The following is an 18,375-nucleotide window of genomic DNA, read 5'->3' as shown; positions in this document are numbered from 1 at the left end:
TCTGTGTTCTTCATCAGAGGTGTTGACCCAAAGGGGGGGAGGGGGGTGTGGTGAAGACAGTGTTGTTGGTCCATGGGGGATGGGGAACATTCTTCCACCCATCCAACACTTTGCTTTGCTTTCTACAACAGTGTCTTAATTATGAAAAGGTAATGTCTCTTAAAGGTCTCTATGGACACATATGTCCTACAGAGGCCATTTTGTTCAGAAAGAGCTCTTTGAATAGAAATTTAACGTTAAACATACCGGTCGCATACAATAGTGTCTTGAAGCCATGGGGCGGGAAAAGCCCTGTCCATTCTGACGCTAATCAGGTACTCAGTGATGAGGGAGCTAACATCAGCTAACAAAAGGGTTTTGATAGCCCTTTACAGTTAGGATACAAAGGAGAGTAATCTCAAGTGAAATTGTAAACACCCTTCATAGAGTAGAGTAAATATTTGCATTCTCAGACTACATCCACATTGAGAATGACTATTGAAGGAGTTGGGGGGAAAAAAACAGTGTCCAGATGATGAGCTCATTTATGGTAAAACATGAACATTAGCAAGCGTTTGATATGAAAACACATGCATCTGATAAAAGCCTTAGGCCTAAGGCTTTTCAACAGTGTGGACTCTCATGTGTTTTATTAAGCTGCCTGAGTGGAAAAATGCCTTCTGACAAACATCACAGCTGTAAGGTTTCTCTCCAGTGTGGATTCTCATGTGTGATGTTAAGTTGCCTGACTGGAAAAATGCCTTCTGACAAACATCACAGCTGTAAGGTTTCTCTCCAGTGTGGATTCTCATGTGTGATGTTAAGTTGCTTGAGCTTGAAAATGCCTTCTCACAAACATCACAGCTGTAAGGTTTTTCTCCAGTGTGGATTCTCATGTGTGTTATTAAGCTGCTTGACTGGGAAAATGCCGTCTCACAAACATCACAGCTGTAAGGTTTCTCTCCAGTGTGGATTCTGGTGTGACTTTTGAGAGCGCTTGCTGTAGAAAAACTGTTTCCACACTGGTCACACTCATTTAGTGTTATTCCTGTGTGGGTTGTGTAGTGATTCGAGAGCTCAGGTGATGTTCTAAAAGCCTTTTCACACTGGTCACACTTAAAAGGTTTCTCTCCAGTGTGGACTCTCATGTGTTTTATTAAGCTGCTTGAGTATGAAAATGTCTTCTGACAAACATCACAGCTGTAAGGTTTTTCTCCAGTGTGGACTCTCATGTGTGATGTTAAGTGGCTTGAGCTTGAAAATGCCTTCTCACAAAAATCACAGCTGTAAGGTTTATCTCCAGTGTGGACTCTCATGTGTTTTATTAAGCTGCTTGAGCTTGAAAATGTCTTCTGACAAACATCACAGCTGTAAGGTTTCTCTCCAGTGTGGAGTCTCATGTGTTTTATTAAGCTGCTTGAGCTTGAAAATGTCTTCTGACAAACATCACAGCTGTAAGGTTTCTCTCCAGTGTGGACTCTCATGTGTTTTATTAAGCTGCTTGAGCTTGAAAATGTCTTCTGACAAACATCACAGCTGTAAGATTTCTCTCCAGTGTGGATTCTCATGTGTGATTTTAAGCTGCTTGAGCATGAAAATGCCGTCTCACAAACATCACAACTGTAAGGTTTCTCTCCAGTGTGGATTCTCATGTGTGATGTTAAGCTGCTTGACTGGGAAAATGCCGTCTCACAAACATCACAACTGTAAGGTTTTTCTCCAGTGTGGACTCTCATGTGTGATGTTAAGTGGCTTGAGCATGAAAATGCCTTCTCACAAACATCACAGCTGTAAGGTTTTTCTCCAGTGTGGACTCTCATGTGTTTTATTAAGCTGCTCAAGTATGAAAATGCCGTCTCACAAACATCACAGCTGTAAGGTTTTTCTCCAGTGTGGACTCTCATGTGTGATGTTAAGTTGCTTGAGCTTGAAAATGTCTTCTGACAAACATCACAGCTGTACGGTTTCTCTCCAGTGTGGATTCTCATGTGTTTTTTTAAGTAGCTTGAGCTTGAAAATGTCTTCTCACAAACATCACAGCTGTAAGGTTTCTCTCCAGTGTGGACTTTCATGTGTGATGTTAAGCTGCTTGACCGGCAAAATGCCGTCTCACAAACATCACAGTTGTAAGATTTCTCTCCAGTGTGGATACTAGTGTGTATTTTGAGAGCTCTTGCTGTAGGAAAACTGTTTCCATACTGGTCACACTCGTATGGTTTTTCTCCTGTTTGAGTTCTGTAGTGCTTCTTGAGCGCAGAAGAACAGCTCCATGTCTTTCCACACTGGTCACAGGTGAACCCCATTCTTCTGATGGACTTTTAGATCTGCCATGAACACAGAAAAAGAAGATGTTAAGTAATAATAGGGTTAAATAAATAACTTCAATTCCTTATCACCATTGAGAGTGGTGTTGTCATGGAAAAAATAAGTCATTTTCACAAGCTTCAGTGAGTTATGAAACGAACAGAACTTTACTGTTTCTATAAGAATGTGGACAGTATAACAGGCTCTGGCTTTGGGTGAGGACCGACAGCATCAAACAAGTCTAGCCAGAGCTCTGTCATTCAAACATGTTTACATTCAACATTTAATGAATGTAACACATTGATTTAATTTAACAATTAAATGTGTTTGTGTGAATGAGGCTAAAGTGGGAGAGTCATGTTTGATCCTTTGTATTTCACATTCTGAGTACTTTTTTTTCCAGAGTTTTTTTGGGCCTGTAGGCTTTGACAGGACAGTGCAGTGGGAAATGGGAATGAGACTGGGGAACGACATGCAGCAAACAGGTGAAAGCCGGACTCAAACTCATGAGGCCGCAGCCCGCCCCACACGGCAGGCGTCTCTCAATGCTCGGGGTTTGAGAGACTCGACTAAAACCAAAGCACATCGTTTTCTTCTTCAAGAGACACACACCAAAAACACTGATGAAAAATGTTGGGGAGACAAAATATATTTTAGTTATGGAACAAATTGGTCAGCAGGAGTCGCAATGCTCCTACACAACATTCCTGGGAAGGTAATTGGCTCTAAAAATGGCAGTTTGGGTCACTTGACTGGGCAACAGTTCACACCTGAGAGAACTTCATAAGAAGAAAAAAATGTGTGTTTCCGGTAACTCGACCTGGATTTCAAAATAATGAAAACCAGACCTTAAACATTTTATTGCATATTTACTGGCCGTATGTTTCGAGAATGTCAAATTGTGAGAGCAAACTCAAAAGCTGCGGGGAAAAAAACATTTGTGGGCATCGTAAGCTATGAAAATCACCACACATTTGATTAGTTTTGTTTTACCCACGGGCGCATCCACTTATGCGCCCGTGGGATTTAATCATATAACTGTTACATGAGCAAACATATTTCACAAACGTGGTGTGAGTACAGCGCCAGATCAACTCGGGGAACTTGCAGCTGTTCAGAGCAGCGACAAAAAAGTGTGGTTTGTTGCCGTGAGCAAACCAGCAAGAACTCGTCACAGAGCGGTGTTGTGTTGCCTGTGATAGCACGTGTGAACACAATGATTGGGAACATTTGTGGAATTATATATATATATATATATAAAATAATAATAATAATAGAAATCCTGCGCACTGTCTTACTTGCAAATAAAAATGTATTGGTAAAGAGACAACGTTTTGGCAACTGGGCCTTCAAAAAACAGTGATTAATACTATTTTTGACGTATGTGTAATTCATCATGAGGTGTCACTATTTGTCTATCGTTTTGTGATTAAAGGTGCCATAACATGCTTTTTTTCATGTTTCGTAGTCTAGTGTAGTCTAGTGTATAATTGGTAATAATAAGGGTTGTGCAACAGCCTTAACATAATAGTTAAGAAATATCACCCAGACCTTGGACCCCCTCACCAACCCGGAAATGCAAACGGCTTGGTTTGATATTCGCCCCCAACCTTGCGAAGAGCGATTTGGCTCCCCCGCCCAACCCGTGACGTAGTCTCAGAGAGCGTGTGTGCCCCGCCCACCCGTGACGTAGCCCCACAGCTGTCTGCTCCGCGCTGCGCAGCTCCGCGCGAATGAGTGAGAATCTATCTATCTATCTATCTATCTATCTATCTATCTATCTATAGAGATAGAGATGGATAAAAAAGTCTTATGTCCATCGCGCTCTTATTTCCTGGTTTTTCGTATCGGATAGAACTTCTCTCCGTTTATTTTCCCGGTTGCTGCATCAAGTGCCACATAAACCTTCACCATTGTGATAAGAGTAAAGAGTGCGATATCATTAATGACGTTTTGGGCCTCTTTGAGCCGTGTTTCCTCGCAAATCGAAGCAGAAAAACTCCGGAATGAGCTTGAAGGGAGACAGCAGCGCGGAGCCGGGGGGAAGGGGGCGGGAGGCGGCAGGCGGGGGGTGAGGGGGGCTAATGACGCGTGCTTGCCCTTATGACGCGGTCTTGCCCCACCGCCCGTCAGTTTGGAGATTTGTGGAAAGGAGATAGTCTGTACTAAAGCTAAACACTGCGGGAATCAATCAAAAAAACACTCTGGACAAATATGAAGCACAAATAGCAATGTAAGAAGGTTAAAAGCTCTGAAAAGTCGATTTTGCATGTTATGGGACCTTTAACATCTGTGATTGGCCACTCCTATTTTTTAGGCCACTCCTATTTAAACCTCTGTCCCATCCTCAGTTACCCATTTGCCTGACGAAGGCCCAGTTGCCGAAACGTTGCCTCTTTACCAATACATTTTTATTCGCAAGTAAGACAGTGTGCGGGATTTCTTTCCCTAGTACAGTAACTTTTTTTTTTAAATGCACAAATGCAGGTTGTCGCAGTTTTTATTTTATTTTTTAACACTTTAACAGTGCACCTTTTTTGAGGTAGCTTGAATAAGAAACAATAGTGCAGAATTTGAATTAAATAAAAAAGCAGCTCAACTTAAAATCCCCAGAAGCATGTAAACAAATAAACAAAGTGTATTAAAATTGCAACAGTGTCATAAAGTAAGGCCATAATGTGCTTTTCAGAACTGCACTCTTAATACTCTTGGGCTTAAATAATAAAACGTATGTTTTTCTTGATGAAATCCATCTGTTGTCGAGTCGAGAGTAGGCCAGGGGCCAGTGTTTGAAGCGACCTACACTCATCCTCGCAGTAACCACGGTGTCTATCACGCCATGTTGGGAAAGCAAGTTCTGTACGCAAAGATGGCCAGAATGTGCGACGCAGCGCACACTCCGCACCCCCGTCTCACACATAGCTTTCTTCATATGAGTATGACAGTAATTGCACATGAATATGACAGTATTGCACATGGTTAAATCAGTATTGCACATGTTCAGGGCTAGCAGTGTTTGTTATACAGTCTGACAGCAGCAGGAAGGAAAGACCTGTGAAACCTCTCCCTCGCACAGCGAGGTTGGATCAGTCTCTCTGAAGCTGCTCTCCAGAGCGGACAGAGTGTCCTGCAGGGGGCGACACTCATGGTCCAGCATAGATGTGAATCTAGTCAGGACCCTTGTCCAGCTTCTTCCTCTCCCTCTCTGTGATGCTGCTGCTCCAGCAGGCCACACCTACAGGAGCTGATGCCACCACAGAGTCAGAGAAGGTCTTCAGGAGTGGCCCTGTCACTCCAAAAGACCTGAGTCTCATGAGGTAGAGCCGACTCTGGCTCTTCCTGTACAGTGCGTCTGTGTTATGAGTCCAGTTCAGTTTGTGGTTCAGATGAACACCCAGGTCCTTGTATGAGTCACTCTCTCAATGTCCCGTCCCTGGATGTTCACTGGTGAGGGGGCAGTGGGGTGGCCTCTGTGGAAGTCCACCACCATCTCCTTGGTCTTCCCCGCGTTGATGAGGAGGTGGTTCCGCTGACACCAGCATTAAATCTAGTTCCACTCCCGTCATTCAAACATACAAGACCCTTCATATCCATTAAATCCTCTATCACCAACCCATTCTCATCATTATGCCCACAACGTACTATGAGCATTAAAATCACCACAACATGTAGATTTGCCCTCAAGATGAACCATAAAATCCTGCAGACCCTCCAGTGTTAAACGCTTAAGATGAGATAAGATATTCCTTTTTTGTCCACACATGGGGAAATTTTGTTGTTGCAACGCAGGTAGATTCAGAGGAAAGGGATAGATAACTTATAGGAAGTTTAAAAAGCACTCTTAATAGAAGAACTCTCCCCCACACTTCTATCACAATGAATTATAATTCTTTCCCTTTACCTAAAACTCTATACTGATCCCATTCCTGATAAATATTGCACATCCTCCACCATTTCCTCCTTGCCTATCCCTTCGAACACACTCGTACCCTCTAATAACAAAATCTAATGTTGGCTTTAGCCAGGTTTCTTGAACACAAATGACATCCGGTTTCACCTTACTATCTTGTACATATCCTTTAAATTCCTGTCCATTTGCAATGAGACTCCTGGCATTCCACTGCAGTATAATCAGGTCTTCTCACTTGTTTCTCCTCCTGCCTTACTGTTCCCCTCTAACCTTTTGTTCATTAGCTCCCAAGAGATACCTTTAGCACCCAGGAATTTCTCCGCCCCCTCTACTATCATCTTAGCTTTGTCTGGTTTACGTTTGACTTGTTCAGAGCAATTTATCACATAAGACAAAAATACTACCAAGTCATCAACAGCACTAGTACTATACTTGTTCCTCCTCTTTTTGGAACAACACTGGTGTCAGCAGTGTTTCCTCGTTTCTGTATTTGGACCTTCGTTGCAGCTTCTGCATACGAGATGTTATTCAACATTTTTACCTTTTCAATTTGTACAGCTTTCTTTCTTACCTCACATCCACCAAACGTCGCAGTGTGCTGTCCCCCACAATTACAGCACTTAATCTGAGCATTTTCCTCACATTCTTCAATCTTATGTTCACCTCCACATTTTAAACATTTCTGCTTGCCTCTTTACACCGCTGCTATGTGGCCATAAAGCTGACACTTGTAGCACCGGAGTGGAGGAGGGACATATTCTCTTACCAGGAAACTCAAACAGCCGACCTTCACTCTCTCAGGAAGCACATCTTTAAATTCCAATAAAACCGACATGCTCTGAATTCTTTGGCCATCACTCCATCTCATCAATCTCTTAACAGAATCCACCCCTGCACCCAAACTGTTTTTAAACTTATCCAGATCTTCATCCAGGGGGATTCCTGTGACTACTCCACGTGCTCCTTTCCTTTCTCCAACAACCTTAAACTCACTTACAGCCATCTTTCCAATGCTACTTTTCTGCATTGCTGAGTTTTTCTGCGCCTCCGAATCACACACAATCAGTAGATTACCATCTCTCAACACTGGCAAATGCTACATCCCCCAATATCTTCTTTATCTCCCTTGACAGCGCCAAGATTCCAATTTTTCCTAACTCACTCTCAGTTTTAAATTGAAGGATTACTTTAGGATTATTCTGCTCTCTCACTACTCTTTTCCGACCCTCCGATCTCCCTTCATCTGGACTGGGCAGAAGAATGAAGCGATACATGAGCATAATCAATATACTTCATTCCCCTGTTGATATCTGAAGGAGATCACAATCAGAACCCATATATAATCAAATAATTCACATAGAACCAAACCATCACTGGTGAGAAAACCGTGCATCAATATAAACATGTCTACTACAGAACTGCAAAACTTTCCCATTGTTCGGCTCACCAGACAACTCTGAAAAATAAAGCACAGCGCAGCACACTAGACAAAGGGAAAGGTTAGAGTAGATAACATTCCTCTTCCTCCGGGAGGACAGCATCTTCCTTTGGCACCAACATATCAACATATACTGACCTCCTCCTGCCTGAGCCACAAAGCCGTCGATCGTTCGTTCCACCAGGTGGGTAAGACACCGTGAGGGTCTTGATACAGGGTATGCAGCCATAGCCACACAAGACCAGGATGGCCAGGAAAACGGCGAGGGAGAGTATCACAGACGACATTAACCCTTTCCATTTACCAAAATAATTCATCCATGAATCCCACATGGATGTGTCTACCCCCGAATGCTTTTTCATCTTTCTATTTATTGTGCGTAATCCGTCAACAACCTGGGTCAAACGGCCCCCTTCGCGTGTGTTATTCGGTATAAAAGTAAAACATTGCTCCTCCCCTATCATGGCGCAAATCCCGCCTTTCTCTGCCAAGAGCATGTCCAAGGCTATACGATTCTGGAAGGCCATCAGAGAGGTAGCGGCTAGCTGCTCGTGTACAGCAGTGAACCCTTCCTGGGAAAAATTACCCAGTTTCTGAATATTATAATGGATGTAATTCATTCTATCAACGTTTTTATTTATAGTACACCACGGGCAAAAGAATGATTCAAATCCTGCGGCCACTTGATTACTGATTTTATACTCGTCTGGTACACCCCGTGGGACTCCTATGGCATCGACGTAGGTTGGGTCAGCTTCACTCAGCCAGGGAGTGGATTTCCCTACCGATCTCATGGGACGCAGTGGGTTCTCTGCCATCCGGACAGGAGAATCAGCCCACTGCAAAATGTCGTTAGCTGTCATGGGAAACACGACTGCCTGCACAATGAGAGATACTAGGGCACAAGGACCTTCATTCTTGCCGTATAATGCATGGTGAAGCACTTTGCCTCCGCACCACCAATAGAGATCTGCGCGCATCAGTAGAACGATATCTCTATGTAAGCTATACATTAGCGCGCAGGTCCCTTCCGGGACGTGGCCAAATTTATTTCCACCTCCGGATTTATTAATACTTCCCCTGCCCAGTAAACTCCTAACCGTGGTACAGAGGCTGAGCAGGCATAGTACTCGTTGCAACACGATTTTATTTGGTTACATGAAGCGGAATGCAGGACATACGGATCAGCGGTGGCAGACACGCGCGCGACGAAAAAACATCGAAAAACAGACCCAAAAACAACAAGACACTTCCGGCTACCCACAATGCCACCCTCTCTCTTCAAGGGGCCAGCCAGGCAGGTAACAATGTATTTCCGGGAGACTACGCACCACACAGAGCACTGCTGCCTCTCACTGGTGATAGTCCGTTATGACGCTCTGTACACCTGCTGATGCAAAGAGGGGACAAGCAAAGTCTTCACTGACACAGATTTAAACCCCAGATCAAAGAAGTGGGACAAAAGTGATCTCCTCTGAACTGCAAACCTGTTACACTCCATTAAAACATGGGGGACAGTTTCTTCTTTTCCACAGGTTTCACATTGGCCATTATGATGTTTTCCAGTCAAGAAGAGGTCCGATGCTAAGCCCCAGTCACAGTCTCGTTATCAGGACAGGTAGTTTATGAATATTCACCTTCAAAAAACAAGGAATTCTTTCAATAGATTCTACTGTCTTTTATAGTAGGTTTAATTTCTAGGTATCAAGCACACCTTGTACTTTTTTCAATTCAACCCTAATTAGATAATAATAATAAAATGTAATAGCTTCTAAATCAGGTAAACTAGAAAGTCAAATCTAAGTTTTTTTTTAGTACTTTTTGTCTCCAGGTATCATACACACTTTTTACTTTTTCAAATTAACCTTTTATAGGTTTTTAATGAATATTCATCTTTAAAAATCTAGGAAGGCGGCAACCCCCGAAGCCGGTGGTGGACGCCGGAAGTACGGGATGGCGTAAGGGATAAGGTTTCTTCTGCTTATGGGACTCCTAAGGCCGTTGACAGGTATCGGCAGGCCAAGCACACCGCTTGTGTCACAGAGGCAAAAACCCGGGGCGCTCCCAGGGAAATTCACTGTCACTGTTGTTTGGTCACAGTCTCAATAATCGTGATCAATCATTAAATCGTGATATTTAATCAAAACGGTAAAATTTGACATCCCTGCTCTAAAACAAATAATTGTTTGAATAATCGTGATTACAGTTATGGTTTTAATAACTGTGATTGTCATATTTTTTTCATTAATTGAGCCTTAACGTTACTTTTCACTTGCAGATTTAATAGTGAGACTAACAAAAATCACACCTCCAGCAAAATGGAGAAAGAAATGTGACTATTTTTTGTGTTAAAAGTCAGTCTGCTTTTAATAAGACAAACTCAACTCAAACTGAAATCGTCAGTGTTGAAAGAAAAGCGTTCAATCATCTGTCACGTGGCCCGGCTCGGAAAGTGTTAGAATAATGGGCTCTGGCAACATCCAGACAGTTTTCTTCCTTATACGCTGCAAAACGGAAGCGCTGGGCTGAACGTCTGCTCAGGCGCGTTACATGAGAGACACGCAACTTTGTAACACACAATCAAGACGCCAAACCGTTCTATTCAAACAGGCCTGCGAGACTCATCGACACCACATTCAACAGTCCCTAGTTCAAAGGGCACGTTACAGGGTTTATTTGGTGTGTCTGTATCTGTTGTACATATGAACCCTAGTTTTACACCGATCGAGCGGCTATATGCAAGGAAAAGTACAAACAAATCTATAGTAAATGACAGGAAGTGACATCACATTAGGGTCCAGCCAGAGTAGATGTATAATTTACACAAAACAACTGTTTTTCACCCTATAAATGTTAATTCAACAAAATAAAGGAGCGCTCATATATTTCTATTTGTCGAATCAAAAAGTGGTTGCTGGGTAATTCACTAGTGTGATGTCATAAATTACAAACAGGAAGTAAAACTATAAACCTAAACCTCTACGGCCAAAACCGTGCAGTAGACACGATTAAAGCGGGCAAAACTATTTAGTATCTTTATGATAAGACTAAGGCAAAAATAGTGACAAAAATCTTTATCTAATTCCTGATAACGATAATCAGACAATATTATTTCAATACAACAGAAATGTGTTTAAATGTGTTAGTTGAGGTTTGAACTTTTTACCATCAACAATAAACTTAATATTCAAATTCAGCCCATCTTAAAAACAACATTGATTTTATATATTTTGCTAACAGAACATGTATTTAACCCAAAGTGGAACGACAACACCACAAGATCACAGGAGTTCACACTATTGCAAATATTTTTTTTTTATTTTTAAAGAAAACGACCAGTGTATTTACATGAAAAACGACAGAATGAACCCATAATTCACTCCCAAATCTCACAGTATCTCACTTGTTTATTCTTTTCTGTTGTTGTGAATATTAATCCTTCAAAAGAACCCAAAATGAATTTGACAAAGACACCATTGATCGATTGTTCGACTAAAGGTCTACAGCACAACTCAACAGGACACATTTTGACTTTTTTTTTAATACGCTCTGATTTTGAATACAGCCCAAAATGGGTTTGAATATTGAGCAAATGGTTCATGGTTTTGAACCGTCATCATATTTGCAGTGGTTTTCAAAGCAAAGAGTTCAGTTGGATTTAACCAATTATTCAAAATATTACCTCATGACCATAGGTGAGGGAATGTAGATTGACCGGTAAATTGAGAGCTTTGCCTTTCGACTCAGCTCCTTCTTCACCACAACAGACCGCTGCACCGATCCAACTGTCAATCTAACGTTCCCTCTTCCCTCACTCGTGAACAAGACCCCGAGATACTTGAACTCCTCCACTTGGGGCAAGGACTCCCCACCCACCTGGAAAGGGCAAGACACCTTTTTCCGGTTGAGAACCATGGCCTCGGATTTGGAGCTGATTCTCATCCCAGCCGCTTCACACTCGGCTCAAACCGTCCCAGTGCATGTTGCAGGTCCGGGTTTGATGGAGCCATCAGGACAACATCGTCTGCAAACAGCAGAGATGAAATCCTGTGGTCCTCAAACCGAACACCCTCCGACCCCTGACCACAGCCTCCGACCCCTGACTGCGCCTAGAAATTCTGTCCATAAAAACAAAAAACAGAACCTGTGACAAAGGGATGCCCTGGCATCCAACACGCACTGGGAACAGGTTTGACTTACTCCAATGTACACAGCTCCTGCTCCAGTCATACAGGGACCGGACAGCCCTGAGCAAAGGGCCCCGGACCCCGTAGCCCCAGAGCACCCCCCAAAGGACACCCCGAGGGACACGGTTGAAAGCCTTCTCCAGATCCACAAAGCACATGTGGACTGGTTGGGCAAACTCCCATAAACCCTCGAGCACCCGATAGAGAGTCTAGAGCTGGTCCAGTGTTCCACGACCGGGACAAAAACCACTCTGCTCCTCCTGAATCTGAGGTTCGACTATCAGTCGTATTCTCCTCTTCAGTACCCTGGAACAGACCTTACTGAGGAGTGTGATCCCTTTGTAGTTGGAACACACCCTCCGGTCCCCTTTCTTGAACGGAGGGATGACCACTCCGGTCTGCCAGTCCAGAGACACTTAGATGTGTCAGCCAAGACAGTCCTACAACATCCAGAAAAATTTTAGGTACTCAGGGCAGATCTCATCCACCCCAGGAGCCCTGCCACCAAGGAGTCTGCCAACAACCTCAATGACTTCAGCTTGGGCGATGGACGAGTCAGCCTCAGAGTCTTCAGTCTGCTTCCTCTTCGGAAAATGTGATAGTGGGATTACGGAGGTTCTCAATGTATTCCTTCCACCGTCCTGACAACATCCCCAGTTGAGGTCAGCAGGTCTCCACCCGCACCGTAAACGGTGTTGGTGAGGCGACGGACGGTTTTCCAGAATTTCTTTGGGGGCAACCAGTAGTCCTCCTCCATGATCTCCCCAAACTCCTCTCAGCGACAGCACAAGCTGCGGCTCGTCTGGTCAGCCGATACCTGTCAAAGGCCTCAGGAGTCCTACAAGCCAAAGAGGCCTGATAGGCCTACTTCTTCAGCCTGACAACATCCCTTCCGGTGTCCACCACCGGGTTCGGGCGTTGCCGTACCTGCAGGCACCTGAGACCTTGCGACCACAGCTCTGAGCAGCCGCATCGACGATGGAGGTCACGAAAATGGTCCACTCTGACTCAATGTCCCCAGCCTCCCCCAAGAAATGGGAGAAGCTGTTCCGAAGGTGTGAGTTGAAGACCCTACTGACAGAGGGCTCCGCAAGACGTTCTCAACAGACCCTCACAATGCGCTTGTGTCTGCACAGCTTCCTCCTCCGCCAGCGGATCCAACTCACCACCAGGTGGTGATCAGTTGACAGCTCTGCTCCTCTCTTCACCCGAGTGTCCAAGATACGTGGCCGGAGGTCAGATGACACGACAACGAAGCCGATAATTGATCTCCAGCCTAGGGTGTCCTCATACTTCCCAAATTATTTACCATCCCAGGGGGGAGATAACACATTAAAAAATGGGAGATTGCCCCCCTATGCGGGAGATTTCAAATTTTATCAGAATTAACCGAAAATAACACTAATGAGGCGAGCCACATGACTCATCGGATGCATATTCGTCCCACTTTACGCTTCATAGTATATTTCTATATTAAACAAACCATGTAGTGTAGAACCGGTATTTATTTTCATCAGTCGATTTATCCTTATTGGCGCCGCTATCTTTGTTAACGCTCATGTCGTTCACTATCATGGTGTAGATTTCGGATTAAATTTGACCTGCGTTGAATTCTGGGATGGAAACGCTCAGCAGCGTAATCACAACAAACATGGCGGCGCCCGTGTCCCCCGTATGCTCCCCCCGCTCGCCTTTGCTACCAAAGTAAAGGCTAGTAGAAAAGGTTGATTTTTATTTTTTTAAATAAATATCTCCAAGAGAGTTGGGAAGTATGCGTCCTGGTGCCACGTGCACTGATGGACACCCTTGTGCTTGAACATGGTGTTTGTTATGGACAATATTCTCTGGGGCTAGGATTTTAGGTAGTTATTGTTCAGATTTAAATTTAAAAAGGGCAAAATCTGAAGCTTGTTCAGCAAAACATTAATACCTACCGAGTCTCGTTTTCTGAAAAGGGAGCACTTTATCCATTGACTGACAACTATAACTCTAAAAAAAAAAAGATCAATAAAAAGTCTACAAACCGGAATGATTTTGTGTAGTTTAATAAACAAAAATATCAAAGCAAGTAATTACACATTAATTACACCAGCTATGTCTGGGATCAACGTGAAAAGTAAGTTTTGATTAATTCTAAAATAATCTGGATGAAACCTCACTTTAATGCCACTCTGCAAGTTTCAGCCACTCTCATGTCTCATGTGTCCAAGAGAAGGCCCAGATGTGGATCAAGGCCTCCTCAGAGATCTTTGGGTCCTTAGAGCCGTCTGTGGCGCTGGTCTTTGCTCAGAGTTTAGCGTTCGAAGATTTGACATTCTGAGCACAGTGCTGAGACGTGGGAGACAATGGAAGCCCCTCCCACACATCATTAGCAGGTCATGAGGAAGTACATTAAATATGACATAAACACATTTCTAACACAGTTCTTAAGGCAAACTAAACTAAAGCATGATTTATTTACAAGTTTAGATCACACAGTAAACGTTAAGTCAGTTTAAATGTGAAATACAGTCATTAAGGACTTCATCCTGAGAAAGTTTCCATCCAGCAGAACAAGAGGATTTGTTACAGTGGACGATTCCACTTCTCCACAGGGGTCAGGTCCTTGGACCCATTGTGTGTCCTCTGTGTTCTTTATCAGAGGTGTTGACCCAAAGGGGGGGAGGGGGGTGTGGTGAAGACAGTGTTGTTGGTCCATGGGGGATGGGGAACATTCTTCCACCCATCCAACATTTTGCTTTGCTTTCTGCAACAGTGTCTGAATTATGAAAAGGTAATGTCTCTTAAAGGTCTCTATGGACACATATGTCCTACAGAGGCCATTTTGTTCAGAAAGAGCTCTTTGAATAGAAATTTAACGTTAAACATACCGGTCGCATACAATAGTGTCTTGAAGCCATGGGGCGGGAAAAGCCCTGTCCATTCTGACGCTAATCAGGTACTCAGTGATGAGGGAGCTAACATCAGCTAACAAAAGGGTTTTGATAGCCCTTTACAGTTAGGATACAAAGGAGAGTAATCTCAAGTGAAATTGTAAACACCCTTCATAGAGTAGAGTAAATATTTGCATTCTCAGACTACATCCACATATTGAGAATGACTCTTGAAGGAGTTGGGAAAAAAAAAAACAGTGTCCAGATGATGAGCTCATTTATGGTAAAACATGAACATTAGCAAGCGTTTGATATGAAAACACATGCATCTGATAAAAGCCTTAGCCGCTAAGGCTTTTCAACAGTGTGGACTCTCATGTGTTTTATTAAGCTGCCTGGGTGGAAAAATGTCTTCTGACAAACATCACAGCTGTAAGGTTTCTCTCCAGTGTGGACTCTCATGTGTGATGTTAAGTTGCTTGAGCTTGAAAATGCCTTCTCACAAACATCACAGCTGTAAGGTTTCTCTCCAGTGTGGATTCTCATGTGTGATGTTAAGTTGCTTGAGCTTGAAAATGCCTTCTCACAAACATCACAGCTGTAAGGTTTTTCTCCAGTGTGGATTCTCATGTGTGTTATTAAGCTGCTTGACTGGGAAAATGCCGTCTCACAAACATCACAGCTGTAAGGTTTCTCTCCAGTGTGGATTCTGGTGTGACTTTTGAGAGCGCTTGCTGTAGAAAAACTGTTTCCACACTGGTCACACTCATTTAGTGTTATTCCTGTGTGGGTTGTGTAGTGATTCGAGAGCTCAGGTGATGTTCTAAAAGCCTTTTCACACTGGTCACACTTAAAAGGTTTCTCTCCAGTGTGGACTCTCATGTGTTTTATTAAGCTGCTTGAGCATGAAAATGTCTTCTGACAAAAATTACAGCTGTAAGGTTTCTCTCCAGTGTGGACTCTCATGTGTTTTATTAAGCTGCTTGAGCTTGAAAATGTCTTCTGACAAACATCACAGCTGTAAGATTTCTCTCCAGTGTGGATTCTCATGTGTGATGTTAAGCTGCTTGAGCATGAAAATGCCGTCTCACAAACATCACAACTGTAAGGTTTCTCTCCAGTGTGGATTCTCATGTGTGATGTTAAGCTGCTTGAGCATGAAAATGTCTTCTGACAAACATCACAACTGTAAGGTTTCTCTCCAGTGTGGATTCTCATGTGTGATGTTAAGCTGCTTGACTGGGAAAATGCCGTCTCACAAACATCACAACTGTAAGGTTTTTCTCCAGTGTGGACTCTCATGTGTGATGTTAAGTGGCTTGAGCATGAAAATGCCTTCTCACAAACATCACAGCTGTAAGGTTTTTCTCCAGTGTGGACTCTCATGTGTTTTATTAAGCTGCACAAGTATGAAAATGCCGTCTCACAAACATCACAGCTGTAAGGTTTTTCTCCAGTGTGGACTCTCATGTGTGATGTTAAGTTGCTTGAGCTTGAAAATGTCTTCTGACAAACATCACAGCTGTAAGGTTTCTCTCCAGTGTGGAATCTCATGTGTTTTTTTAAGTAGCTTGAGCTTGAAAATGTCTTCTGGCAAACATCACAGCTGTAAGGTTTCTCTCCAGTGTGGATTCTCATGTGTTTTTTTAAGTAGCTTGAGCTTGAAAATGTCTTCTCACAAACATCACAGCTGTAAGGTTTCTCTCCAGTGTGGACTTTCATGTGTGATATTAAGCTGCTTGACCGGCAAAATGCCGTCTCACAAACATCACGGCTGTAAGATTTCTCTCCAGTGTGGATACTAGTGTGTATTTTGAGAGCTCTTGCTGTAGGAAAACTGTTTCCACACTGGTCACACTCGTATGGTTTTTCTCCTGTGTGAGTTCTGTAGTGTTTCTTGAGCGCAGAAGAACAGCTCCATGTCTTTCCACACTGGTCACAGGTGAACCCCATTCTTCTGATGGACTTTTAGATCTGCCATGAACACAGAAAAAGAAGATGTTAAGTAATAATAGGGTTAAATAAATAACTTATACTTTTGTCAATTCCTTATCACCATTGAGAGTGGTGTTGTCATGGAAAAAAATAAGTCATTTTCACAAGCTTCAGTGAGTTATGAAACGAACAGAACTTTACTGTTTCTATAAGAATGTGGACAGTATAACAGGCTCTGGCTTTGGGTGAGGACCGACAGCATCAAACAAGTCTAGCCAGAGCTCTGTCATTCAAACATGTTTACATTCAACATTTAATGAATGTAACACATTGATTTAATTTAACAATTAAATGTGTTTGTGTGAATGAGGGTAAAGTGGGAGAGTCATGTTTGATCCTTTGTATTTCACATTCTGAGTACTTTTTTTTCCAGAGTTTTTTTGGGCCTGTAGGCTTTGACAGGACAGTGCAGTGGGAAATGGGAATGAGACTGGGGAACGACATGCAGCAAACAGGTGAAAGCCGGACTCAAACTCATGAGGCCGCAGCCCGCCCCACACGGCAGGCGTCTCTCAATGCTCGGGGTTTGAGAGACTCGACTAAAACCAAAGCACATCGTTTTCTTCTTCAAGAGACACACACCAAAAACACTGATGAAAAATGTTGGGGAGACAAAATATATTTTAGTTATGGAACAAATTGGTCAGCAGGAGTCGCAATGCTTCTACACAACATTCCTGGGAAGGTAATTGGCTCTAAAATGGCAGTTTGGGTCACTTGACTGGGCAACAGTTCACACCTGAGAGAACTTCATAAGAAGAAAAAAATGTGTGTTTCCGGTAACTCGACCTGGATTTCAAAATAATGAAAACCAGACCTTAAACATTTTATTGCATATTTACTGGCCGTATGTTTCGAGAATGTCAAATTGTGAGAGCAAACTCAAAAGCTGCGGGGAAAAAAACATTTGTGGGCATCGTAAGCTATGAAAATCACCACACATTTGATTAGTTTTGTTTTACCCACGGGCGCATCCATGTATGCGCCCGTGGGATTTAATCATATAACCGTTACATGAGCAAACATATTTCACAAACGTGGTGTGAGTACAGCGCCAGATCAACTCGGGGAACTTGCAGCTGTTCAGAGCAGCGACAAAAAAGTGTGGTTTGTTGCCGTGAGCAAACCAGCAAGAACTCGTCACAGAGCGGTGTTGTGTTGCCTGTGATAGCACGTGTGAACACAATGATTGGGAACATTTGTGGAATTATATATATATATATAAAATAATAATAATAATAATAATAATAATAATAATAGAAATCCTGCGCACTGTCTTACTTGCAAATAAAAATGTATTGGTAAAGAGACAACGTTTCGGCAACTGGGCCTTCAAAAAATAGTGATTAATACTATTTTTGACGTATGTGTAATTCATCATGAGGTGTCACTATTTGTCTATCGTTTTGTGATTAAAAGGTGCCATAACATGCTTTTTTTCACGTTTCGTAGTCTAGTGTAGTCTAGTGTATAATTGGTAATAATAATTGGTAATAATAAGGGTTGTGCAACAGCCTTAACATAATAGTTAAGAAATATCACCCAGACCTTGGACCCCCTCACCAACCCGGAAATGCAAACGGCTTGGTTTGATATTCGCCCCCAACCTTGCGAAGAGCGATCTGGCTCCCCCGCCCAACCCGTGACGTAGTCTCAGAGAGCGTGTGTGCCCCGCCCACCCGTGACGTA

At 43.0% G+C, this 18,375-nt stretch overlaps 1 protein-coding gene across 1 annotated transcript in view; it reads right to left on the bottom strand.

The window, feature by feature from the left end:
- Nucleotides 1-593: 593 nt before the first annotated feature.
- The window catches only part of LOC140355866 (uncharacterized), a 117,037-nt gene continuing 99,255 nt past the window's right edge, over nt 594-18,375 (bottom strand). Inside the window, exons 16-17 of the mRNA XM_072440507.1 lie at nt 15,542-16,297; nt 594-1,935 (exon numbers count right to left, since the gene is read on the bottom strand). Of these exons, the coding sequence (XP_072296608.1) occupies nt 594-1,935; nt 15,542-16,297 (2,098 nt within the window). The remainder of the gene's footprint in view (nt 1,936-15,541; nt 16,298-18,375) is intronic.

Source organism: Eucyclogobius newberryi, unplaced genomic scaffold (genome assembly GCF_026437365.1).
Source record: "Eucyclogobius newberryi isolate DKJ021-1_F unplaced genomic scaffold, fEucNew1.0.hap1 SCAF_12, whole genome shotgun sequence".
NCBI classification, from domain to species: Eukaryota; Metazoa; Chordata; class Actinopteri; order Gobiiformes; family Gobiidae; genus Eucyclogobius; species Eucyclogobius newberryi.
The sequence above is the reverse complement of the archived record's forward strand: the minus strand, read 5'-3'. Positions and strand labels throughout refer to the sequence as shown.